Raw genomic sequence first — 25,933 nt, 5'->3', positions numbered from 1 at the left:
TGGGCTGAGGGACAGTTGCTAGTTGCCATATGGATGCTGGGAACTGGACCAAGTCCCCTGGAAAAGCAGTGAGTATCCCTTAGTCTCTGTTGTGAATGCTCATGAAGAGCCAGGTAAAAGGACACATGTCCTTGAAGAGTCACCAGACTGGGGGCACCTTCTCTCATCCCTGTCATTGCAGATGACCTTAACTGGAAGGACTGGGGGTGAAGTTACTGAGCGTCTTCTAATTGATCCACAATTGCCTTGTACTGTGCCTGAATCTAACTAGAACTTGTTGCAGTGGCAAACGTTTGCTTTGGCCTGACGGATAATGGGCTCAGTGTCCTCAGTCTTGGTAGCCTAACCTTCATTCTCACCCTTTTGAGCGTTTACTTCTTCTTCTTTTTATATATAACTTTCTATTTAAATTAGAAACAATCTTGTTGTACATATCAATTCCCTCTCCCTCTCATCCTCCCATGCCTCCCATGGACCCCCCCACACCCATTCACTCCCCAGGGAGACTGAGGCCTTCCATGGGGGATCATCAAAGTCTGTCACATCATTTGGAGCAGGGCCTAGGTCCTCCCCCATATATCTAGGCTGAGAGAGTATCCCTCCATGTGGAATGGGCTCCCAAAGTCCGTTGGTGCACTAGGGATAAATACTGGTTCCACTGCCAGCAGCCCCATAGACTGCCCAGGCCTCATGGTTCTGTTGTATGCTGGTTCCCCAGGTGTCAGTCTGGGGTCCATAAGCTCACACTTGCTCAGGTCAGCTGTTTCTGTGGGTTTCCCTTGCATGGTCTTGACCCCTTTGCTCATCACTTCTCCCTCTCTACAACTGGATTCCAGGAGTTTGGCTCAGTGCTTAGCTGTGGATTTCTGCTTCTGCTTCCATCAGTTACTGGATGAAGGCTCTAGGATGACACTTAAGACAGTCACCAAGAGCACTTACTTCTTACCCAGGAAGTCGTGGCACCAAGTCTTTTGCCTTATTAGAAAGGACAGACTTCTAACTTTGGTCTCTTCATCCCCTAAAGAAGCGTGAATTTGGGCAACTCTTTCAGCCTCTCTGGGTTTTAGGTTGGGCCCAGATTTCCACTACCAGGCAAGGAGGGTCTGACTTGCCCTGGGTCCTATTTGGCTGGTTTGTTTATGAGGCAAGGTTTCCTCACTCTGTAGCCCATGTTGGACTTGAAACTCACACTCTCTGGTCTCAGTTTCCTCAGTACTGGGATTACAAGTGTGAACCTCTTTTTCTGTAGTCTGGAGGGCGAGGGAAGCAGTCAGCTCTTACTGATGGGTAAGACTGGTGGTGGAGAAAGGTCCTTAACTGAGTACAAGTTAAGATATGTAGAGCTGACGGATAACATCGGTAATGCATTTTTCTTGGCATTTTAGACTAAAACCTGCAGTCACCCCCAGGTCAGTGCGTGCACTCCATTCCTTGTAGCATCGGTACCATAAGCAAAGCCTGGCGCTGTCCGCTGTCTGTCTCTGGCTTTCAGTGTCTTCAGGTTTCCGTTGATCCACAGTCTGGGATACGAGGTCGAGGGGGCCTGACGTGTAGAACCAGGAGTGGGCTTCCAGAGGGAGAAAGACTAGTTCTGTCAGTCGTTCAGGCGTCCTTCAGTATGGGGCTCCGACCGTTCTCCTTTGAGCTGCCGGAGCAGCCGCGCCCTAGGGTCAGGGACCGCTGCCCTCCGCAGGTGCGCGGCGCGGGCGGGGCGCGGGGCGGGCGCAATCGGGCGTGGCTTAGGACCCGGGGCGGCTTCCCGGAGCGACAGTGGAACTCCGAAGTAGCGCCGGACCTTGGCCCTGACGGTCCGAGCTTCCAGCGCGATCCCGCCCGGTGTCCTCCCTCGGTCGCCGGCCGCTGTCCTCCGCCGTCACCCGCTGTCCTCCGCGCCCAGACCTCCGCGCCGGCATGACGGGCTCGCTGTTCAAGGCAAACTTCTGGGTAAGTGAGTGCGGGGCAGGGCGAGCGGCCCCGGCGCACGCGGGAGCGAGCCCTGGGTGTGCGCCTCTACCCTGCCAGTCCACTCCCGGGGCTTCGCTGGCTGTGCCAAGAGCGCGCACTCCCTGGAACACCTGGGACCTGACGTCACCCCTCCGTCTCATGCTTGAAAACTGAAACCCGAAAGGAGGAGCGTCGTCGGGCCCCGCGGGTGCCCGAAGCCGAGTCCCGCAGACCCGGGAGAACCGGGATTGGGGGTGGGGGTGGGGGTGTGAGCGATCACTCTGGGCTTCTCGACCCGAGCCTTGCCCTGTCTGACAGTCCCGCTTTCTGATTTCCCTCCCCCAAAGCACCCGGGGGCGGCCATCGCGTGTGTGTGAGACCCAGGAGCTGGTGGTTCCTAGGTACCAGGTCTTCTCCCCGCTTCACTTAGACACCCTTTTCTCATTCTGCTACCCTATAACTACCCTCCAAGGGCCTATTTTCCCCTTAACTCGGAGGAAGCCCCCTCGTTCTTAAGGCAGGGCACGAAAAATTGACCCACAGTTACTAAGGGACTCAGCCTTTTTCTAACAACGCTGCCTGGTCCTCCGTTAACTTCAGACTTGCCTACCGTGCCATTCTTCTGCCGTGACCCCAGGGACAGTTAGAGCCTATCGTGTCCCATTTGCCTGAGGTTTTGACGTTCTTCTGGGGGCACTGACAGGAAGGCTGGGGTGCCATCACAGCAAGGAGTGGGAACCTACTTGGTCCTCTTATGAAGCCTGGGGAATCTCCAGACGTTTTATACCATGGAAAAAAAGGACAGACCTGTGTACAGTTCACAGCAGAGTGTTTATTTTTTATATTTTTCCCCTAATATTTGAGTACAGAGGCTTAAGCGGATGGTATGTCGCACAGTCCCGGAGGGGTGGGGGTGGTGGTGTCTGCAGCACATCTGGCCCTGGAGCAGGCTTAGTCAAAAGTGTCAAGGAAAGGACTGCTGTTATCCTTCGACTCTGGATATCTTAGCTTGAGTTCAGTTAAGGACCCAGGACCGTTCTCCACCAGTCCCAGCATCCAGCACTAAGAGCCATAGTTTCTTTTCTTTCCTTCCAACTCACCTAAAAAACCCAGAGCCAGAGTGGTGGCTCACATCCTATGAAGCTGTTGGCAGCCCCGGACTGTCCCATGTACACTCTGGCAGGAATGGCCAGGAGGGGCAGAGTGGAGTCTGAGTGGAGACCTAGGGTGAAGGTCTAGGATTGGTGCTGATGGTGGTGGCGATGTGTGTGTGTGTGTGTGGCGGGGGAGTTTCTGATCTACTTTCTTTTCTTTTTATTTTCTTATCTTTATTTTTGGTTTTTCGAGACAGGGTTTCTCTGTAGTTTTGGAGCCTGTCCTGGAACTCTGCTCTGTAGACCAGGCTGGCCTTGAACTCTCAGAGATCTGCCTGCCTCTGCCTCCTGAGTTCTGCGATTAAATATATGTTCCACCACTGTCAGCTTCTGGTCTACTTTTAAAAGCTACCTGCTATCCCAGTAACACTTTGCAAAGCTGTTGTCCATCTCTCTAGTTCCTGAGGTTGTTTGATTCGAATAACGAAAGGGACTGTGTTGTTTACCATGCACATTATTTGGTTCTTTAAATGCTTTACACACATTACTACATTAAACCTCCCAGTTGCCCTTGGAGGGAACTGACTCACCATGGTATTTTACTGATGAGGAAACTGAGTGACAGGGAGGTTAAGCAACATTCTCAAGGCCCCAGAGCATGCACTATCTGTTCCCCCAAGTGTCTCCAAGAGAGTGGCATGGAGAGTGTTCACCCCAGAGTACATGTCTGCCTGCAGTGGGTGTGGGACATGTTGGGCCATCACATGACTATTCTTGAGAGTCTTCCTTTCTCCTTCTGCTGGGTAGGCAAAATTTACCGTCAGCAGAGACTCCAGCATCAGCAGAGGCCCCAGTGTCAGCAGAAGCCCCAGTGACGCTATCATGCCTGCATCGTGTATGCTTAAGCTGAGGCAGCTGGGACTGACTGGGGCATCAGGACCTGGGAGAAAGGGCATAGAGTGGGGCTGTGGGAGAAGAAAGGCCGCTTGCCAAGTAGTCATGCTTTTAGGGAACAGTGACAAAGTCTTGACTGAGCTGAGGCTGTAACAGTGACTTTGTGTCATGAATGAGAAAGTCGTAATTGGATTAGGCAGGAAACCTTGAAAACATAAACTTGTTTGAAATATTTACCCTCTATAAAGTGCTCTCTCTAGTAGATGTGACACTGACTGGGGTTAAGTCTGTCTTAGTCTCCATGGGAACATATACAACTCCTGAGGAAGGATTTTGAGACAGGGTTTCTCTGTGTAACAGCTCTGGATGTCCTGGAACTCATTCTGTAGACCAAGGAGGCTTTGAACTCACAGAGATCTGCCTGCTTCTGCCTCCCAAGTGCTGGCATTAAAAGTCTATGCCACCACTGTTTGCTTTTTTTGAGGGGGGAGCTGAGAGGGAAGGTTTTGGCTATAGGTGTTTGACCTCAAGAATATAGAGGACAGCTGTGTGGCTGTGTGGCAGCACATGTCAATAATTCCGGAAGTCTGAGGCAGGAGGATTGAAAGTTCAAGCCAGGCTGGGCTTTACAGTCAAACTCTGTCTCAAAACTAGAAACAGAACAGGAATACAGGGGCGGGAGGAAGGGTCTGGGGATGGAGGGTAGTTAGATGGTACCAAGGAAACTGAACTAGGGAAGCCTATGCCAGGGTGGAGACCGTGGGTGGGAAAGGAGGCAGATAAAGAAACCACAGTGCTAGATATAATGAAAGTCACAGGCTAGGTCAGTCAACTGGGGGTCAGCAGCAGAAGGAAGGAGAGGAGCCTAGAGCTAGCTCCGTGGAAGGGGAACTGGAGAATGAGATGGGGGGTGTCCTGAAGGAGGAAGTCAGGAGGAGGAACTGGTTTGTGAAGGCAGAAGGAGGAGGGAGAAGTGACAATGAACAATATTTAGTCAGGTGTCACACCTGTAGAGGCCTGTGTACAAAGCTCCCGCTGTCCCAGGGACCTGAAGGTCCAGGCTCACCCCGCAGCTCCAGGCTGGCCCTGAAGGTCCAGGCTCACTCCGCAGTTCCAGGCTGGGTTGATGAGTGTTGAGGACTTCCTGCCAGAGGAGTTTTCCAGGAGAGAGAACAGGGTATCAGCTAGCAGGGTTTGGAAGTATTCTAGCATTTTTGGGCATTACAAACATGTCAGTGAGTACTCCATTGTCTGATGGTCAACACTTACTGTCTCGTATCTGGTGGAGATGCCTCTGTTCCTTTGGAGAGAGTGTCCCGGAGACTGCATGGAGCAGCATGAAATCCAAGAGCATCACCTAGTGTCAGCAGGACCTGTGAGGTGAACTCACCTTCTCTGGCTTGGTAACTTTGTGCTAGTTGCCTAACCTCTGAAGCTTCTGGTTTTGTTTTGCTTTCTGTGTATTATAGTGGAGACAATGCTGGTCTCTTCCAGGAGACTTTCTTGGGAGATTAAATTACAGAGTTGAACACAGTAACTTGCATCTTGTAATCGTTAGTGGTTGTTACTATTGGCACAGGTGACAAAGGAAATTAGGGACAGTTACTCAGGAGAAAGGATGAAGAGATAAGTCTAAGAGGAAGTACTTTGCAGGGTGGGGGTGGGGGACTGTCAAAATGGCTCAGTGGGTAAGCACCTGCACAGACCCACATGATGGAAAGACAGAACCAACTCCCACAAGTTGACCTCTGACTTCCACACATGTGCTGTGGCATGCTCATCTTGTCTCTAGGAAAATTAAAAAAAATTTATAGTTAAACTGAAGAATTTCTAGCCAATCATGATATCTCACGCCTTTGATCCCAGTACTTGGGAGGCAAAGGCAAGTATAAATTTGAGGTCAGCCTGGTCTTCAGAGCTAGTTATAGGACAGCTAGAGCTACATAGAGAAACCCTGTCTTGGAAAAAACCAAACAAAAACATGAAGAGGAGAAGGAGGAGGAAGAGGAGGAGGAGGAGGAGGAGGAGGAGGAGGAGGAGGAGGAGGAGAAGAAGAAGAAGAAGAAGAAGAAGAAGAAGAAGAAGAAGAAGAAGAAGAAGAAGAAGAAGAAGCAGTAGCAGCAGCAGCAGCAGCAGCATTGGGTGGATGTCTAATTTAGGAAGGAGGTAGGGAACAGAGAAAGAGGTAGGCACCAAAGGAGACAACCAGGAAAGAACCATCACGGGCTCCAGAGAGGAACATTCCAGAGAGGTTCATGGTCGAATTAAGTACTGCTCCTGAAAGTTTTGTCAACACACCCATCTTATTTAAATGTCCTGTGAAAATATTTCTTTCAAGGGACGGTTTGAGCTAGTGAGATGGCTCGTTGGTTAAAGGCACTTGCCGTCAAGGCTGATAACCTGAGTTTTATCCCTGGAACACACACAGGGGGAGGAGAGAACAAAGTCTTACAAGCTGTCCTCTGTGAGCTGGAGAAGATGGCTCAGCAGTTAAGAACACTGGCTGGTCTTCAGAGAGCCCAGGCTCAATTTCCAACACCCACATGGCAGCTCACAAGTTGTCCTCTGGTTTCTACATGTATACTGTGGCACATTTCCCCATGCCCCCAATAAACAAATAAATGTAAAATACAAAATAAACAGCTAAATACATAAAGGAACCTTTTGATGGGTCTGCTTTGCAAAGAAGTAATCAGTATTCAGGAAGTGTATTTTAAGGTTTACGTTATGTGTATGAGTGTTCTCCCTGCATGTGTGTATAAGCGTAATGTGCATACAGTTCCCCTGGAGGACAGAAGAGGGCACTGGAGCCTCTGGAACTGGAATTATGGGTGGTTGTAAGTGCTGGAAACGGAACCTGACTCCTCTGTAAGAACAGCAATTGGTCTTAAAGCTGAGTCACCTCTTCAGCCCCATAATCAGTAGTTTCAAAGACAAGAACTCAGCCATGGTGGCTCATGCCTGTAACCCCAGCAATTAGGAGGCTGAGGCAGCAGGGTTACTTTGAATTTCAGGTCATAGTTAGACTGTATCATGAATTCCGGGCCATCTTGGGCTACAGAATGAGATATAAGAAGCACAATAAAGATCCAGGGGATCAGCCCCGATGAAGTGAGCCTCATTACCTGTGCACACTTGCATATGCGTCACTCCCCAGGCCAGGTGGGTAGGGAGTGCTGTGCGATTTATCTGGGTTACCTTTGATGGTTCCTCACCTTAATGAGACAATAATCAGTGATGTTTCCAGAGCTCTGGGGGATGAGCTGAGCCTGGGGGGGGGTGAGTCTTGAGCATATATGAGAGATGGCACTGTTCACATGTGGGTGTACTCAGACAAAAGTGTCTTTCCACTGTGGGCATGCACAGGCGATTGTAGAACCGGTTCCAGGAGAGACAGATGATAGCAATGTCCCACAATCCCGGGGGTTTCCTGGAGCCTCATTTGAGCATGACGTCCAGCCTGTGCCTGAACAGCTTTCCTGGGCCCAAGGCTCTGGGTGCAGAATAGCCTCCCAGTGTCTGTTAGCACCCTACACCTGCTCTGGGTGGGACCACTCACTCTACCGGGAGATTGTCCAAAGGAAGTCTGGGGGCCTGCCTAATTAGTTCATTACCCAGCTGTCAACCCGGCTGTTCTCCTGCTCCAAATCTTTGGCCCTAGAGTGGGGCCCATGCAGCATCTGGCTTACTCAAGGCTTTTCTCAATACCGTGTGCTTTAGAGCATGTGGGAGAGCCTTTCCTTCCTTCCTTCCTTCCTTCCTTCTTTTTTTGGGGGGGTTCCGAGACAGGGTTTCTCTGTACTGTTTTGGAGGCTGTCCTGGAACTCACTCTGTAGACCAGGCTGACCTCGAACTTACAGAGATACACCTGCCTCTGCCTCTTGAGTGCTGGGATTAAAGGTGTGCACCAATGCCTCCCCCCCTTTTTTTAATACAGAGCGGGAAAAGAGCTATACCAGCTGCTGCACACTGACTCCATGTGGTATGTTTTGTACAACCTTCAGGATGTTTCTCTAATTTGTTTTTGAGCTGCTAGAGTCTCAAAGTTAACAATCTTGCCTTGGTTTGCCATGTGTCATCACATGCAGCTCTAATATATATATATATATATACATATATATATATTTCTATACATGTATATACAACTTTTTTTTTGAGACAGGGTTTCTCTGTGGCTTTGGAGGCTGTCCTGGAACTCACTTTGTAGACCAGGCTGGCCTCGAACTCACAGAGATCCGCCTGCCTCTGCCTCCCGAGTGCTGGGATTAAAGGCGTGCGCCACCAATGCCCGGCTCTACAACTTTTTTAAAAAGATTTTTTAAAATATTTTTCCTGAATATATGCATATGTACCATGTGCACGCTTGTTACCCTCAGAGGTCAGAAGAGGGTGTTGAAAACCCTGGAATTGCAGTTACAGATGGTTGTGAGTGTGCCAGGTGGTGCTGGGAACCTCTGCAAGTGCAACAGGCGCTGTTAACCCTGAGCCTAGGCTCTGGTCGCCCCCTCCGAGGACCCCTCTTCCCCCTCCCCCCCTCCCCACCTGCCTCCAGGTGTGAATATTCTTTCTAGTGTCTGGCCCCTAGACTGACTGTGAGAGCTTGTCTGTTTTGTTTTTGCTTAAGGCAAATGCCATGCCGCCCCACCCCTCAAGCAGCTAGAAAAATGGTCTTTAAAATGCTTGTCAAAATTACTTATTTAATTAAAAAATTTAGTAAGAATGATATGGGACCTACCTTTCAGGAGAAAAAAAATAGCCTAAGAAATCAATGACAAAATTTGGATACTTGGAATGATAGAGGCTTTTGCTGGATAAAAAGGTGAATACTCAAAAAAAAATGTATAGTAACAAAAGCACGTTCTTTGAAAAATCTAAATACTTCCTTATGAGTTAAAAAAAGAAACTGTTTTTCCTCATACGGGCCCAGTTTAACCCTGTAGTCTTTCTTCACTATTACTTAAAACTCTTAGCTCCTTCTCTTGGTAGTTACTGATACCTTCCTCCCTTACTCTCCCCATCCTCTCCACCCTCCCCTCCCTTATGTGGAATCTTACTGTGTTGTCCAGGTTGAGCTCAAACTCTTGGCATTTCCTCAGCCCCCTGACTAGCTGGGTCTACTGATGTGCACCGCTGTGCCCTGACTAGCTAGATCTGTCTATGGGCTCCGCTGTGCTCAGATTGCACTTTTCTTTCTATTGATTTTAATCTTATTTTTATTTTATTTTTTTATTTTTTTTTTGGTTTTTTTTCGAGACAGGGTTTCTCTGTGGCTTTGGAGGCTGTCCTGGAACTCGCTCTGTAGACCAGGCTAGTCTCGAACTTACAGAGATCGCCTGCCTCTGCCTCCCGAGTGCTGGGATTAAAGGCGTGCGTCACCAACGCCCGGCTTCTTATTTTTATTTTATGTGTATGGGTGTTTTGCTTGCATGTATGTGTACATACTGTGTGCGCAGTGCCTGAGGAGGCCAGAAGAGAGTGTAGGATCCAGGAACTGGAGTTACAGATGTTTGTTAGCTGCATTATGAGTGCTGGGAATTGAACTCTGTTCTCCGGAAGAGCAGCCAGTGCTCTTAACCATGGAACCACCTCTCTAGCTCAGTGATTCTTGGCCTTCTTAATGCTACAATCCTTTAATACAGTTCCTCATGCTGTGGTGACTCCCCAAACAGAAACTTTTTTGTTGCTACTTCATAATTGTACTTTTGCTACTGTTATGAATTGTAATGTAAATATCTGATATACAGGATGCCTGACATGTGACCCCCATGGGGCCGAGACCCACTGGTTGAGAACCTTTTCTCTAGCCCCGCTTACACTTTCTTGATGGAGCTACTCAATATTATCTATTGATTACAGCTACAATGGAGGCCTTAGCACTCTGTCTTGCTTCTCCAAAAGTTATGCCTAAGAATTTTCAACTTTTAATTTAGTAAAAAATATTTCCTTTGCTTATATTCTTTGTTGTTAAATACCATTTCCTGTATAAATGTATTTCTGGCACTTGGGAGGCAAAGGCAATTGGATCTCTATGAGTTCAAGGCCAACCAGGACTACATTGTCTCCATAGGAAGAAAGAGAGAGAAAGGAATCACCGTCACTGCCCATGCTCTTAGGCCATCAGAGGGCTGTTTACTCAGAGCTACATATACACTGTGACCTCTTCTTTGTTCTTGGTTTTCCTGGGACATTATCACTGTCATTTTTTGCCTTATGTACCTTTATTTCCTTATTTGTCTGGAGCCCCACCTCACCCTTTCACTTTTAAAATGCTCCAGTTTTGGGGGTACTTCAAAAACTCCTTTTCCAGGCAGGTGTGGTGCCTGCACCTGTAATCCCAGGACTTGGGGAGTTGAGGCTGAGGCTCTTGAGCTCCAGGCCAGGTTGGGCTACATGGTCAGACAGTGTTCCAAGACAAACACACAGAAGCCTTGTCCTCACATCTTTCTGTGGAGATCGTACCCAGGAGCCCTTGGGTCACCTCTCACCTTGACTGTTGTTTTCCAAGCCTGCTGCTGTTCACCTGCCATCCCGTGTCCGTGGGTCAGATAATGACAAGCTGTGTCACCTGTCCTCATGACAGCCTACGGGTTCCCCTCAGCAAGGTACATCCACGTAATTATGATTATTGGGTATACACTGTTTTCTCAGTGTTTCAGTTAAAATGCCATAACCTCATCTCCCAATAAGTACTACTGAGCTACATCCCTAGCCCATAACAACGATTTACTACATGAGAGATACCACTCTCTTCTTGTTTGACAGGTGTGCAATTTCTATAATAAATGACGTTAAGATGCACAAGGCATTTGGTGTCTCATTCTGCAAACATGTGACAGACAGTCTGTCCAGCCCTGTCGTTGTGTCCATCACTAAAATCTCTGTCTGTTTCTCTGTCTCTCTCTCTCCACAGTGGCAATTTCATACCTTTCTGACTTGAACCTCTAACTCCCTGCTGCATTCTTACTGTGCTGATCTGTCCTCTTGACATTGCAATACGATATTGCCACTTACAGATGTGTTGGGCTGATTTCAGAGCTATCCTGGGACACATGCAGCCCTGGGCCACAGGTCGGACATATTTGCTTGAGTCTACTCCATTAAGAAACTGAATGCCAGCCAGTGTCGTCTCACTCACCTTGTGAATAAATAAGATTAGGCTCAGCTGAGAACCAGGGAACTTCATACAGCAGTGGCCCAGATAAGGATCAAGTTGTCTCTCTCATCACTAGTTCCTAACTGGCTGTGGTGGGGCTGAGCATGGACCCATATTCCTATGTGGTCATGCCTATGGTGCCTAGTCGAATATCTCAGGAATGAGCCCAGCTCAGTTTTGCTGAGCAACGAATACAAGCCAAAACACTGCAGCAGCAGTTTCCTCTCTTGTGCTGGTGCCTGGTCTCTTGTATTTATTTGAATACCACAGAAGTCCTTTAGCTACAGTTTCTATTTCTTCAGTTTGCAGTTACTTATGATGAGTTGTAGCTGAAATATACTAAATGGAAGATTCCAGAAGAAGGTAATTCACATTTTAAGTGGCACACCATTCTGAGCAAAGCTGAATCACAGACTTTCTCGCTCTGCTCAGCCTTGCATATGAATCATCCTATATGTATCCTCTGGAGGCACTACTCTGTTTTAGTTAAAATAGCACTGGAGCACAAGACTGGTAACACCTACATAAAAAGGAGAAATCCTGTTCCCTTTAATTGAAAGAAAAGCAAGACAAAAATACTTTTAGGGAGACCACGTGCACATAAATCATATATTTAAATTAACTTTAATTTTGTGTGTCTGTGTGTGGTATATGTCCATGAGTGTGGGTACCCCCAGAGGCTAGAGGCTTGGAGTTTGTTTTATAGCAGTGTGAGCTGTTGCAAACCAAACTCAGGTCCTCCACTCTGATCCACTGAACCATCTCTTAAGTCCCCTCGTATAGCGTTTTTGTTGTTGTTTTGGTTTTGAGACAGGGTTTCTCTGTGTAACCACTCTGGCTATCCTGAAACTCACTTTGTAGACCAAGCTAGTCTCAAACTCACAGAGATCCACCTGCCTTTGCCTCCTGAGTGCTGGGATTAAAGGTATGTGCCACCACGACCAAGCCCTCATATAGCTTATTATAATATATATTACTATGATTATTGTATTTTTTATTTTTAATTTTCTCTTACTTTCCCTCTTTTTTCTTTTTCCCTTTTTTTTGAGATAGGATCTAGCTATATAGCCTGAGCTATCCTCAAACTCACCATGTACTCCAGGCTGAACCCCAGGATGGTTAAGGGTGTATGAGTAGCTGCATCCCTCTCTCAAAACACTTGCTCATTGCCCCTCTGCAGAAACCTCCCCAAAGGGCCCCATCAGCAGGAAGCCTGTCTGCTCTCTGAGAGCCAGGAAATGAGTCCTTTGGGTGAAGTTTCAGATGGGGAAGCTGGAAGCTTGAAAGGACTTGGGTCTTAGAGAGTCCGAGTGTGTAAAGACTGCTGCCATTCAGGAGGGACTTATCCAGAAAGATCAGCACCCAAGGAAGGCAAGGCCACTTGCCAAGTTCCGGGCAGCCCACCCGACCAGGCATCACTTGAGATCTGTAAGCTGTTTTACTCAGCGTGTGAGGGATTGTCTAAACCGTCCTGCAAGCCACTCTGGGCTTGAGCTTTCTGTTGTACTGTGAAGATAATAAGGTATGCACCCATGGAGTGTAATGTCCTTGAGCTAAAGCAATGGGAAAAAATTGAGATGATAAATGAAGATGAACCAATTTTAAAATTTAAGGAATTGTTAGGACAAATGAAATTTAGTTCCTAATCTCTTTCCCTCCTGTGGGTCTAGGGATCAAACTCAGGCTCTGAGGCTTGGCTGCGGACACCTTTGCTGAGCTGCTGTCTCATTGGCCTTGTTGTAGAGCTTATGGTCCTCTTGCCTTGGTCTCCCAACTGCTAGAATTACATGTGTAAACCACTACACCTAGCTCATTGTGAGATTTTTGGAGAAATATATTTATAGTAAGAAATAGCATGTTATAAAGCCAGTTTTTTTGTTTTTGAGACAGGGTTTCTCTGTATTGTTTTGGAGGCTGTCCTGGAACTCGCTCTGTAGACCTGGCTGGCCTCGAACTCACAGAGATCCACCTGCCTCTGCCTCCTGAGTGCTGGAATTAAAGGCGTGTGCCACCAATGCCCAGCTAAAGCCATTTTTTTTAGCAGCCCAGCATTTTATGTTTTCTGAGGTATTCATTGCAGAAAAATAGAATATTCTGTAAGTTAAAAAAAAAACTTCTAAGTGCACCCAAGAAATAGTAGTGCACCTTGAGCTTGTGTGGAGGGTCTAGTGGAGGAAAGCGCTGTTTGAATGCCCTTGACTGAAGACAGGTCCTCCTCTACGGGAAAGGTTGTCCTCTTCCACTGAGCTCCTCAGGAGAGGCACAGGGAGGGGTGAGGGAGGAAGGGAGAACGCCTAGTCAGCTGTATCAACCGAATGAGCCCTGAGATCAATGGCATGGCGGGTGTTGTAGGCACATTGCTCCCGTGTCTGCCATGAGCGATTGATGTCATTCCCTGATCTGCTGCTGCTCTAGGAAGCCCCGTGGAAAGAGTCTTTTGAGTAGGGGAAAAGAGCAGGGCCAGGACTAGGGTGAGGAGAGGAACTGGGACTGGTAGGGAGTTTAAAGGGTGCAAAAAAGCCCTCCAGTAGTCATTAGAAATAATCCTTTAACACTATAGGAAGCAGCTCACAATGAACAAATACCAAAATTTAAGCAACTGCAACAGCAATGTCTGACTGGCACTTGCCTCCACCAATCAGGGCCTAAGAGAAAGCGGAGGCGGTGCATGTGAATGGGCCTGCTCTAGAAGCTGGGCTTTAGCTGAGTGGAGCCCAGTCGGGTCCTAAGGGACTAAGTAGGCAGATGTGGCATGGGGTGTTTGTTGGGTGTTTCCTTGGAGCAGAAGCTCATTTGCCCTATTTCCTTATCCTGACTTAAAAAGTGATCTCCCTAATTCACACACACACACACACAAATGAATTGTAAGAACAGGGAAACATGTATGACCGCACTCATAAAATTCAAATTAAAAAATTCAAATTAAAACCGAAGTAGTGTGGCGGTTTATGCCCGCAATCCCTGCTCTCCAGAGGTTGAGGAAGGAGGATCTCTGTGAATTCAGAGCCAACCTGGGCTATAGAGTGAGTCCAAACCCTGCCTCAGAAAAACCAAAACAGAGGTAGATGACTCAGCGAATAAGGTGCTTGCTGCCAAGCGGATGACCGAGTTTAGTCTCCAGGACCCTGTGGTGGAAGGAGAGAACTAGCTCCCGGAAGTTGTCCCCTGAGCTCTGCACAGTCTGTGGCACAGGGTACCACTTTCCACGAATAAATGTAATTAAGAAAACAACAACAACAAAGTAAGTCTATGTATACCCAATCCTTTTCAAAAGACCCCCCCCCACCTGTGGTGTTGGTGGGTGGTGGTGCATGCCCTTAACACCAGCAATTAGGAGGCAAAGGCAGAAGCAGTCGGATCTGAGTTCGAAGCCAGCCTGGTCTGCAGAACGAGTTCCAGGACAGCAGGGCTACCCAGAGAACCCCTGTCTTGAAAAACAAAACAAAACAAAAGGCCCCCAAGAAGCAGTTCACCTGGACCAGGAATTGATAAGTAAAAATTGTAATTCTACCACGGATAGATTGCCGTGGCGGGGAAGCTGTTGGGCGTGTTTAGGAAAGGATTTGGCTGCTTGTGTTAGTGTGTACTTGTCAGCATCATTTCTCTTAGCTGGGTTGGTGGCCCATGCCTGTATTTCCAGCTGAGGCAGGAGGGCTTGGGTTGACAGCCAACCTGATCTACACAGCAAGGCCTTGTCATAAAAACAAACAAAAAAAGGACATACAAAAGTGTGACAGGATGTCCAGCTGGTGGCAGAAGATCAAGAATTGCATGCATCCTTGCCAACGATCATAAAAAGAATACAAGCGTCATAAAGAGCCATTTGCCTGGTGTTCATACCCAGGGGAAACTTGCTCCTCAAAGATTTCTTATTCAAAACCGCCATGATGAATGGGATCCCAACTGTTTCCTCCTGCCCCTCACCCCTACCCCTGCACACCCTATGTTTTATTTCCTCTTCCCCCTACTATGCAGATCTATGTTTTACATGACAGACTCCAAATTTCAAATTTCCTAAACAAAATAATTTTCTATATCCCTGCTTGTTTTGTTTTTGTTTTTTGTTTTTCAAGACAGGGTTTCTCTGTATTGTTTTGGAGGTTGTCCTGGAACTCGATCTGTAGACCAGGCTGGCCGGGAACTCACAAAGATCCACCTGCCTCTGCCTCCCGAGTGCTGGGATTAAAGGCATACGCCGTCAACACCCGACTATCCCTGCTTTTTGACCTAGCATTCCTTCTAACCCTGGAGGCGCCACACTTCTCTGTGGTTTTTGAGACTGGATTTCCTGTAGCTCAGGCTGACCTTCAGCCCCCTGTGTAGCCAGGGATGATTTGAGTTTCAGATCTTTCTGCCCCAGGACTGCAGGCATGTGCCACCGTGTGGGCTGGACCTCTGGACTTCTGCTATCACTGATCGAATGAGGCCCTGGAGTGCTGAGAGGCACAGGCTCTGGCTCTGTATGGCTATTCCATTGCTGTTTCGTCTTGGTTTTGTAGTACAACTTCTCTGACTCTCTGTGTTTGTGTTGTAGCATTTGAATGATCCCAAACAAAATGGGGTCAAAGTTCTACCTTTAATGAGTATCTGTAGAGAGGACCTCTTTTGTGTCGCACTTGACATCAGATTTTGGGAGCTTGAGACACCTAGTAGTTAAATAAACACACTATATAACTAAGGATTTTTGTGAGTTCAGTGAGAGAAATACAGAGAGTATATGAGTTTCCTATCTCTGCCTTAACAACTTAGCAGAGACTGGCTTAAAACACACAAATTACCTTACAGTGTCTCTCCCACCGTCTTCCTCCTTTCCTTCTGTGCTTGGGGTCAAGGGCCTCAAACTTAGGGACTCATAAATGCTAGGCTGTACTCTTGATATATGTTTCCTGCCCCCCTGAGAGTCCATACATTTCCCTGGTTGAAAATGGGCATGTTTCAAGGCTATATCTCTGGGAGAAGACCAGAGGGGAGGAGCCATGGTTTAATCAGAACCTTCAACTTGATCTAAACCAGTGGTTCTCAACCTGTGGGTCATAACTCTCCCATAGGGGTCACATATTATATATTTACATCATGATTCATAACAGCAGCAAATTACAGTTATGAAGTAGCAATGAAAATAATTTTATGGCTGTGGGCCACCACAACATGAGGAACTGTATTAAAGGGTGGCAACATTAGGAAGGGTGAGAACCACTGCTCTAGACTTCAGAGTCTACTTTCAGGAACTGGCTCAGGAACCACTTTCATTTTCATTCTAAAAATTAACTAACCAAGTAATATGGCGTATGAGTGTGTGTAGGTATATGTGTTGGTGTGTACTGGTGTGGAGGCCACAGGTTGAGGTTCAGGTGTCTTCCTCAGTCGCACTCCACCATTATATATGAAAAAGTCACTGTGTGTGTGTGTGTGTGTGTGTGTGTGTGTGTGTGCGCGCGCGCGCATGTGTATTTATTTGAGGCAGTGTCTCTGTTTCTTACTGAACATGATGGAGTTCACTCACTGGCTGGACTGACCAGCCAGCAAGCCCCAGGACCATCCTATTTCAGATCCCAGTCTTTGACTGCAGGCAAACCCAGCTTCCCTGGGCATGCTATGGTGAACTCAGACCCTCCTCAGCCCATGACTTCCATTTTCAGAAGCAGTCAGATTTAAGCATGGTGGATCATGCCTGTAATTCTAGAATATGGAAGGCTGAGGCAAAAGGACTGCTTTGAGTTTGAGACCTGGTTACATTGTGAGACCCTGACTAAAAAAACTAAAAACAAACAGAAAAACAACTCCCAACCCCCAGCAATCACATTGGCCTGTTCTTAAGAATTCCTGTAATTACGTGGTATTCACTAGGATAATTTAGAATAATCTCCCGACTCAAAGTCCTCAGTTTAATTAAAATTGCAAATTCTGCTTCACCTGCTTAATTATTAAGTGATTCTGGAGATTAACGCTTCTTTTTCAGGGTGGGTGTGCCTTTTTGCCTGCCACACTGAGTAACTGGTATGTATGAGTGACAGTCTGATCCCAGGGGATGTTTCCAGGAGGTGACAGGTAGCTAAGTGGAGCAGCCCTGAGAAGGGGGGGGGATAGGGCTGTAAGTGGCTGGTACTTACACAGGAAGTAGACCATCCATTTCAGAAAATCTAATTTGCTAAAAGGATCAAGTCACTAAATCCTTGTTTCTAGTCATCACCTAGAAAGCTAAAGCATGGCATTAAGTCATTTCAACAATTGATTAATAATGACTTTAATCTCATGTAGCCCAGGCTGGCATCAAACTTTCTATGTAGCCTCAGTTTCCCAGTGCTGAGACTTCAGGAATGGACCACCATGTATATCCCCCATTTTCAGCAGATTTTAATGATTAGTAAGACTTGGTAAGTATGATTGTTCATGTTTGTAATTCCAGGAGAAGCCAAGGCTCTCTGTGAGTTTGCAGCCAGCTTGATCTACAAAGAAAGTTCTAGGCCAGACAGTCTACATAATGGACTCTGTCTTAAACAAAACCAAACACCCATAGGTCTACTGGTTTAGGAGTTTTATTTAAAAAAGATGTCCCATGTGTCCTCCCTACCATTGTTAGCACCTTACTTTAGTGGGGTGCATGTGTTTCATTGGACACAGTAATTTAGATATGCATTGTTGTCTTAAGGTCCATAGTATATCATAGGCTTCCCTTTCTGTGTTTTGTGGGTTTAGACAACTGAATAATCACATCGCCACCACTCTAGCACCCACAATAGTTTCACTACCTGTAAATTCCTGTACTGGATTTACATTCATTCATTTCCCCATCTTTGGAGTTTTGCCTCTCCTAGAACGTCACATAATTGGAATCATGTGGCATGCAGCCTATTCAGACACTAGCTTCTTTTATCCTTCAGGGTGTGTGTGAAATTCTTCATGTCACAGGCTGGAAGTGGGTGGTGAGGTAGGGGAGGGGTTTCTCCTCATCTCTGTGGCTTGAGAACGTTTTCTCTTGGTCTCTGAATGGCGTCTCATTGTACGGATGTACCACACTCTGTCTATCTCTTCACCTATGGAACACTTTGGTGATTGTGAATACAGGTGTTGTAAACAAGTGTGCAGATTTATGTGGGAATAGCTTTTGATTTCGTGTCAACAAGTCAGCTGTCAAGGGGTCAGCTGAATGTTGTTTTTCTGTGATTAACATTTAGGTGCTTGAGTTGCCTGTGCTCAGAGGCTGTGAGAGCTATTTATTGGATCCATTCAGATAAGAAATCAGTGAGCTAGAGGAGACTAGGTGGTGGACTTTGACAAACGTAACAAAAGAATACTTCCTGCAACTTCCTTTTAAAATCTCCACATTTAATACAGGCCCGAGTCTGAAATTTGACTGTATAAAAACACCATATTTCTGTGGTTATAGGCCTGAAGTATGGAAAGCCCAAAGTACACTGAGTTTTGGATGGACTCAGCAAAATGGCAACTGGAACTAAAAATAAACTGGGGCTGGGAACGTAGCCCAGTGGTAGATGCTCTCACTCAGCATGTATAAAGCCCTGGGCGTCATCACCCAGTGCTAAAACTAAACTAAATCTTAACCCATAATATTCTAGGACAACAGAAAGTGTACATTAAAAAATTTAAATTATTTTAAATCACATGTCTGCGTGTGGAATGCACACAGGAGTGCAGGTGCCCTCGGGAGACCAGAGTCATCAGACACCCCCTGCAGCTGGAGTTGCAGGGAGTATGAGTGACCGGATGTAGATGCTGGTACCTGAACCCTGGTCCTGTGCCAGGACAGTATACACTCTGAGCCACTGAATCTCTCTCCAGCTCAGACATTGCAAACTTTATAAAGAGTTAGTAGGAATAAGTGGAAACAAGGGTCATATGTTTTTTGGGGTTTGGGGAAAAGACTAACTTGGTCTTACAGGACAATTTGGGGCCACAGGAAATCCTGTTTCAAAAAGAAAACAACAAAAACGAAACCAAAAAAAAAAAACCAGCCAAACAAAACAAAACAAAAAACAAAAACCTGAAACAGAAAGCATGTATGAAGAAACTATGCAGAGTTTGAGGCTAGCCTGGGCTAACAATAACATACCTCAAAAAAAAGGTGAAATTAAAAAAAATTAAGACTTTGGTCAAATTGTTTGTTTTGTTTTGAGGTAGCAATTCTCCTGCCTTGACCTCCCAAGCACTGGAGGGGTGCCATCACAATCAGCTCGTCTTTGGTCAAGTTGTAACCTAGGCCTCAGTTCATTAGATACTCATTATGTGGCTTCTCTCTAAGATGTTTTAGTTTTGTAGCACCTTGAGACCACAGTAATATAGGAAACCACACAGACTCTTTGATTCTACAATGTTTAGAAAATGAGATACTTTGATTAGTTGTGATTGATTGATTGATAAGTATTCCTCATTAATTTCTGGTTCAGAAGAAGATTATAAATTCACTTATGCCTGGGAATCTCCATGTCCAGACCATAAGGGAACTCCCCTACTAAGTCCATGGGTGGAGGTTCCTAAGAGTAGTGTGTTTCATTGTGATGTTGTCATCATATGACATACGTATTGTCACACTTTGTTCTGATCTGCTCCTCCGAGGCCTGCCCCCACTGGTTCCTGCTCTGTATTTGCTTTTGGCTGTAGTGGCAGCGCAAGTTCACTGTATAATCTGACTTGCTCTCTTGGTTTGGTGTCAGACATCTGAGGTTTGCACCCCCCCCCCCATCATATGGGTACTTCATTCTGGTTTTGAGGAGCTGCTTCTCTGTGCTCGCCTGCCTCCTCAGACTTGTGGGACAAGAGTAGGGGACGAATTAGCTAGATTCTCCAGGGAATTCCATGGACCAGGAAGAGAAATTGGCATGCCACAGATTTTCCCTGCGATGCCATGTTGGATAATTGCCCGATCTTCAGATTGTATTTACTTATGCAATTAAAAATTAATCAGGGGACTGGAAAGATGGCTCAGTGGTTGAGAGCACAGAGGACCTGAGTTCAATTCCCAGCACCCACATGGCAACTCACACCTGTTTGTAACTCCAGTTTTGGGGTTTCTGACACCTCCACACAGACATAAATGCTGGAAAACCACCAATGAACATAAAATAAGTTCTATAATAAAAGTTAATAATTTGAGATGGGGCTTCACTCTCTATATAGCACAGGTTGGGAGTCTTGTGGCCGTCCTGCTTCAGTCTCCCCAATGCTAGGATGACAGTCATAAGCCACCATGGCTAGCCCAGCCTGTTCCTATCAACTGAAGAGTGTCAGTACCAACACCAGTGAGCTTAATGTTCCTGAGGAATCAAGGCATTCTCATTCAGTTCTTAGCTTCTTCCAGTGGATTTGTAAATGCTTTCCTGAAATTTGGAGTTTAGATAGGTAACACTGACCATTAGTTGACTTTCTGAGTATACAGTCTGCTAAATCCTGTGACTCTATTGCAAGAACAGGGAGCCAGGCGTTCACCATACAAAAGCCAACCAGTGCTTAGTGAAGTGTGGAGTGCTTTCTACCATCGTGTCCAGTTTTGCTCTTGGAATTCCAGTCTGAAAGCTGGGCTGCTGCTGGTGTGTGTTTCCAGAATGTATTTCTATGACATATAATGTATGCCAACATAGGTGGGTTTACATGTGTGCAAATTTTATACTGTGAATACTTTTATGACAATGCATATTCTCTCAGAGTTGTTCAGTTTCCCACTTGTGGTTAATTTTCCTTGAAAACTTCATTGCTGAGCATTAGGCTGATGCAGTGCTTGCCGCTACGATGCCACAGTGAACACTAGTGTGTGTCTTTTCACGTTTTGTTGTTACTCTAGTATAGTGTCAGTTTTTAGTGGTCAAAGGCCACAGGGAGTTAAAATTCTGATGGATATTCCTAGGTTTTTTTTTCCCCTCAAAGATTGTGCCAGTAGCAAATGACAGTGACTATTTTTTCTATATTTTCTCACTAATGTGAGAGCTGTTCAACTCTTCTCATCCTTAGCATCCTCGTCCTACGTTAAGAATGCTTATTGGTGGTGAGTATGTGGACACACATCTGTAATCCCAGCACTTGGGAGGCTGAGGTGGGAGGGTCTTGAGGGGGAGGCCAGCCTGGGTACAGTGGGAAACCCTGTCACAAACAAGCAAACACACACAGTTGCTCGGTATTCATTTGGCTTTGTTCTTAAGGGTGCAACCTGTTTCTGTGTTTTAGTCATTGGAAGAAAATTGGCTGTCCCTCTATTGTGAGTGATTTTAGGTTTTTGTCACCCACATCGTTTCCTCTCTGGGTACTGTTGTTCTCCTCACTTTGTCATTTGTCTTTTTATTTTGCATAGGGAATATTTTGTTATAATTCATTATAGTCTTAAAAATAATTTAAGATTTCAAAAAAAAATTCAAAACAGCACAGAGAATTCCCAGCTACTCTTTACCTGTATTACTCATATTTTTCTCTCTCTCTCCACTCTTCCTCTTTATTTTTTCTTTTGAGACAGGGCCTCATGTAGCTGCTATTGGCCTCAAATTTTCTGTGTAGCTTTGGATGACCTTCGACTTATGATCCTCCTGCATTTACCTCTGCTGGGGTTTCAGGAGCATGTCTCCGTGTCTAATTTCATAGGAACTAAATTCAACTGGGAAGTAAACTTGGGGCTTTGTGTATTTCTAGGTAAGCATTCTGTCAACTGTGCTATACCCCTAGCCCAAGTCCTCCCCTTCTATGCATGTACTCTAACTATCACTGAGCTATAGTCTTAATTCACTCTACCCTCCTTTTGGAGAACGGGCCTTGTGCTGCTGGGCTGGCAGAAAAATCCCAGATTTAAACCACTCTCCTGTCTCAGCCTTCCAAGTAGCTGGCACTGAATGTACACACCCTGATGACTATCTGCTCATTTAAATGACAAGATCAGGCACAGTTTGCTTTTGTCTACAAACATTTCCATAGTGCTTTCTAAATAGAAAGTGCTTTCTCATGTAGTCACAGTCCTATGATTGATAAAAAGTCTGGAAGGGCAGGTGTGGTGTTGCATACCTCTAACTTCAGCAATCAAGGGTTGAGGCTGGAAGATCAGGAGTTTGAGGCCAGCCTGTACTACTTTGTGAGAAGCTACAGAAAAAAACCCAATAAATTGAAAGGAAATAATATAAAAATAGTATTAATAACTAATATATATATGCCATTTAAAAACTCCCCCAACTGTCCAAATAACTAATGTCCTCTATAACAAAGGAAGTATTTAGCATTGCCTTTAGTCTAGCTGCTGTAGTTGTCTTTAATCTGGATCAGTTCCCAAGCCCGTACCTTTATGGCTGACACTTTTTTGTTTTGTTTTGTTTTGGTTTTTTGAGACAGGGTTTCTCTGTATTGTTTTGGAGGCTGCCCTGGAACTTGCTCTGTAGACCAGGCTGGCCTCAAACTCACAGAGATCCACCTGCCTCTGCCTCCAGAGTGTTGGGATTAAAGGCGTGTGCCACCAATGCTCGCTTATAGCTGTATTGAAGAATACAGGACAGTTGCTTTGCAGAACAGCCCTCAGTTTGAGTGTGACTGCAGAGATAATGGTGACTTATTCTCAACAGCAGGAGGCCTGACGTGTGAGGTGCTGGTGTGGCGACTTTGGTCCTTTGACAAAAGTTCTTTTGTTAGCAGCCTGTTGGTACTGTAGCAAATGACCACAAAGTGAATTGAAATAGCATGCTTCCATTGCCTGGAGGTTAGAAAGTCCAAAGTGGGGTTCCCTGGGCTGGAATCAAGGTGTCAGCAAGACTGGTTCCTTCCAGATGCTTTGGGGAAGTCTCTCTGACTCACTCTGTATGAGACCCACTGTTTATTTAGTAAATTATATTACTGTCGCTACTCATCTTGATGCTCAACTTGTCTCCCATTTGAGGGGCCTCTTTAAGCTTGCTATATCTCCACCATTCTCTGGACACTTCCATGCCTTTTGGCCCCTTCTCTTTTAGGCTTATCCCTTGAACTAGTCCAGGGAACTGCCATTTCTTCAAGTCCTGGTTCCTTTGAGCAAAGAATAGTGTTTAGAAATTAAGATGTGTGCTCCAGAATGGTTATTGCCATTTGGTTTTAATCGTTTCTAGGCTCTTCAAGCAGACAGAGCCAGGGAATATGTGTAAGTTGTCTCCAAGTCTGTGCCGACACCTCAGGGATGATTCTAGCTTCCTTTGCTTGCTATGGCCTTCATTGCCTCCCAGTGACATGCTGATGGGTGTTTAATGACCAGCCCACCCGAGTAGAACATAGCTGATTTGGGTGAACATATGGCCGGTGGGTTAGACTGCTTGTTATGCGAGCGTGAGGAACTGTAAACCTGGCACCGTGGGGTATTATAATTAATATAAATCTTGTGTGTTTATTTGAGGGTTCCAAGGCAGCAGTGGAACTTGCGGGTAGCTGCAATAGTGAGGGCAGAGACAGATAGATCCTGGGCGTTTTCTGTTGAGCTAGCCTCATCAGAAACACTAAGCTTTTAGTTCAGACGGAGACCCTGTCAGAAGGCAGTAAAGCAAGGAGCAATAGAGGAAGAGAGCCATCACCTTCCCTTGCCTTCTGCATGTATATGTGTGAGCACTTGGTCTGTACACTCATGTGAGTGTCCCCACCCAGAATAATACTTGAACAGCACAGAAATACACTTTACAAAAGATATTCCTTTCAGGCTGGGAGGTGGTCTGAGGGATAAAAGTGTTTGCTAGGCAAGCATGACGACTAGAGTTGAGATCCTTAGAAACACATGAATGCCAGCTGGATGTGCCCACTCACCTGTACTTTCAGCACTTAGAAGGCAGAGAGAGGGGAGATTAGTCAGATCAGTGAGCTTTGGGATCAATTGAGAGATCCTGCCTCAATGAATGAGGCAGAGTGTTACTGAGGAAAGCTCCTGAGGGCAAGTTTGAGCCTCCACATGTGCATACATGGACACACACAATGTAGGTATACACACACACACACACACACACACAAATTGTAGGTACACACACACTCAACACACATGCAAACATGTACTCCTGCCAACACACATACCACAAATATATATACACAAAAAAGAAAAAATATTTCTTTTACCAAGAATTCCTTGAGAAATTCAACATCAGAGTCATCTGGAGAATTCAAATTTAAATCAGAACGAATGGCTGGAATTGCAAAACTAAGCACAGAGGCCTGCAGCCTCAGCCTGTGGAAGGCAAGAGGGTGGTGAGCTCCATTGTGAGGTCAGTCTTGGCTACACAGTGAGGCCCTTTAGTGACTCTCCCCTCAAGACCAACCAAACAGAAATGGAAAACTAAAAAAAAAAAAAAAAGTCAGCATTGACACAGCAGGGATGACAAGCGAGACCACCAGGACTCCCAGGTGTTGTATGAGACAGAGCATAAAACCGTGCAGTCATTTTGAGAAAGGTTCATCAGAGTCTCAGCAAGATGACCACACTCATAGCTGATAACCCAGAGTTCAATGCCAAGCATTTATGCAAGGGGGATGAAAACGCACACACAGAAAAAGACTTGAACAAGCATATTTGTGGGGATTTTACTTACAAAGTTCTAACTTGAAAACAACTCAGACATATACCCACTGGTTAATGGAGAAATATTTTGTCATATAATGGAACACAACTCAACAATAAAAAGAAAAAAAGATAATAACTCTATTATAAAAGAAATAAGAACAGCCATGGTGTAAGGACCATGGAGAGATTGCTAGAACTGGGGGGGGGGGCGGTCAGGAAAGAACATTCTGGAACAAGGGGACTGTGTGAACCCATGTAGCCCACATCCCGATAGGTATTCTCTGTAGAGACATGAGCATGTAAGTTGTTGTATGATTGTGATTTTTCAAAAAGTTGCATTTGTACTTTTCATTTTATATACATTACACTTGAAAGACAAAACAAGGTCAGATGTGCTGCACACCTTTAATCCCAGCGCACAGGGAGGCAGAGGTAGGTGGATCTCTTGTGAGCTTGAGGCCAGCCTGGTCTACAGAGTGAGCTCCAGGACAGTCAGGGAAACCCTGTCTCAAAAAAAAATATGGAGGTCCTGCTCCAAAACAAAAAGACAAAATAAATTTGGGATTTAGAGGGATAACAGGAGCAAGCTGTTACCCGAGAGAACATTTAGACCTTAGGAATGAGTCTGACTGGACTTGAGTCCTGGATAAGGAGGGAGAGAGGAATGAGGGGGAAGATGGAGAGCTGAGGAGCCAGGTGTGTGCTGTAAGTGATTGTGGTGATAAATTGTTTATGATTTATTAAAACCACTGGAGATCAAAATAGCAAAGCAGCCCATACTAGTTAGCTATAGAAGCCAGACACACACCTTTAATTCCAGGACTCTTGGAGAAAGGCAGATGGAACTCTGAGTCCAAGACCACCCTGGGCTACTGGAGAGTGAATCAGAGCCTTTAATCCCGGGATTTGAGAGGTAGAAAAGGTAGAGGCATTCAGTCTGAGAGTTACTCTCTAGCCATGTTGAGGAGAGGATAGCAGTCTGGGTGAATCTGAGGAGCAGTGAAGTTGGGAGCAGTGTGAGGATCACCCCTTTCGTCTGAGCTGAGGTAGAGGTAAGTTAGTGGCCTGCTGCTTTGCTTCTCTGATCTTCAGCTTGAAGCTTGAACCCCAATATCTGTCTCTGGGTCTTTTGTTTATCATGCTACAAGTGATCGTCTCAGAGAAGACCCATGTGCCCTTCAACTCTCACAAAGAGAAGGTAAGACTTAGTAACATACAACAGAACAGAAGTGCTTAGTGTTCTCATTTTGGTGGATGGATTAACACTTTTACCATGAGGCCACTTAAAGACTTAAGACAAAAACCTTTCCATAACCAGCCGTGAGCACATGTATGCTGCATGTAGCATATGTGCGAGCC

General features: G+C 45.9%; 1 protein-coding gene across 2 annotated transcripts in view; it reads left to right on the top strand.

Moving 5' to 3' along the window:
* The first annotated feature begins 1,754 nt into the window (after nucleotides 1–1,754).
* The window catches only part of Pstpip2 (proline-serine-threonine phosphatase interacting protein 2), a 76,776-nt gene continuing 52,597 nt past the window's right edge, over nucleotides 1,755–25,933 (top strand). For both annotated transcript variants that reach the window (XM_005076471.4, XM_013118004.3), the window contains exon 1: nucleotides 1,755–1,944. In XM_005076471.4, the coding sequence (XP_005076528.1) occupies nucleotides 1,912–1,944 (33 nt within the window). In that variant the 5' untranslated portion in view covers nucleotides 1,755–1,911. The remainder of the gene's footprint in view (nucleotides 1,945–25,933) is intronic.

Source organism: Mesocricetus auratus, unplaced genomic scaffold (genome assembly GCF_017639785.1).
Source record: "Mesocricetus auratus isolate SY011 unplaced genomic scaffold, BCM_Maur_2.0 Super-Scaffold_6730, whole genome shotgun sequence".
NCBI classification, from domain to species: Eukaryota; Metazoa; Chordata; class Mammalia; order Rodentia; family Cricetidae; genus Mesocricetus; species Mesocricetus auratus.
This window is presented reverse-complemented; position numbering and strand designations above follow the sequence as displayed.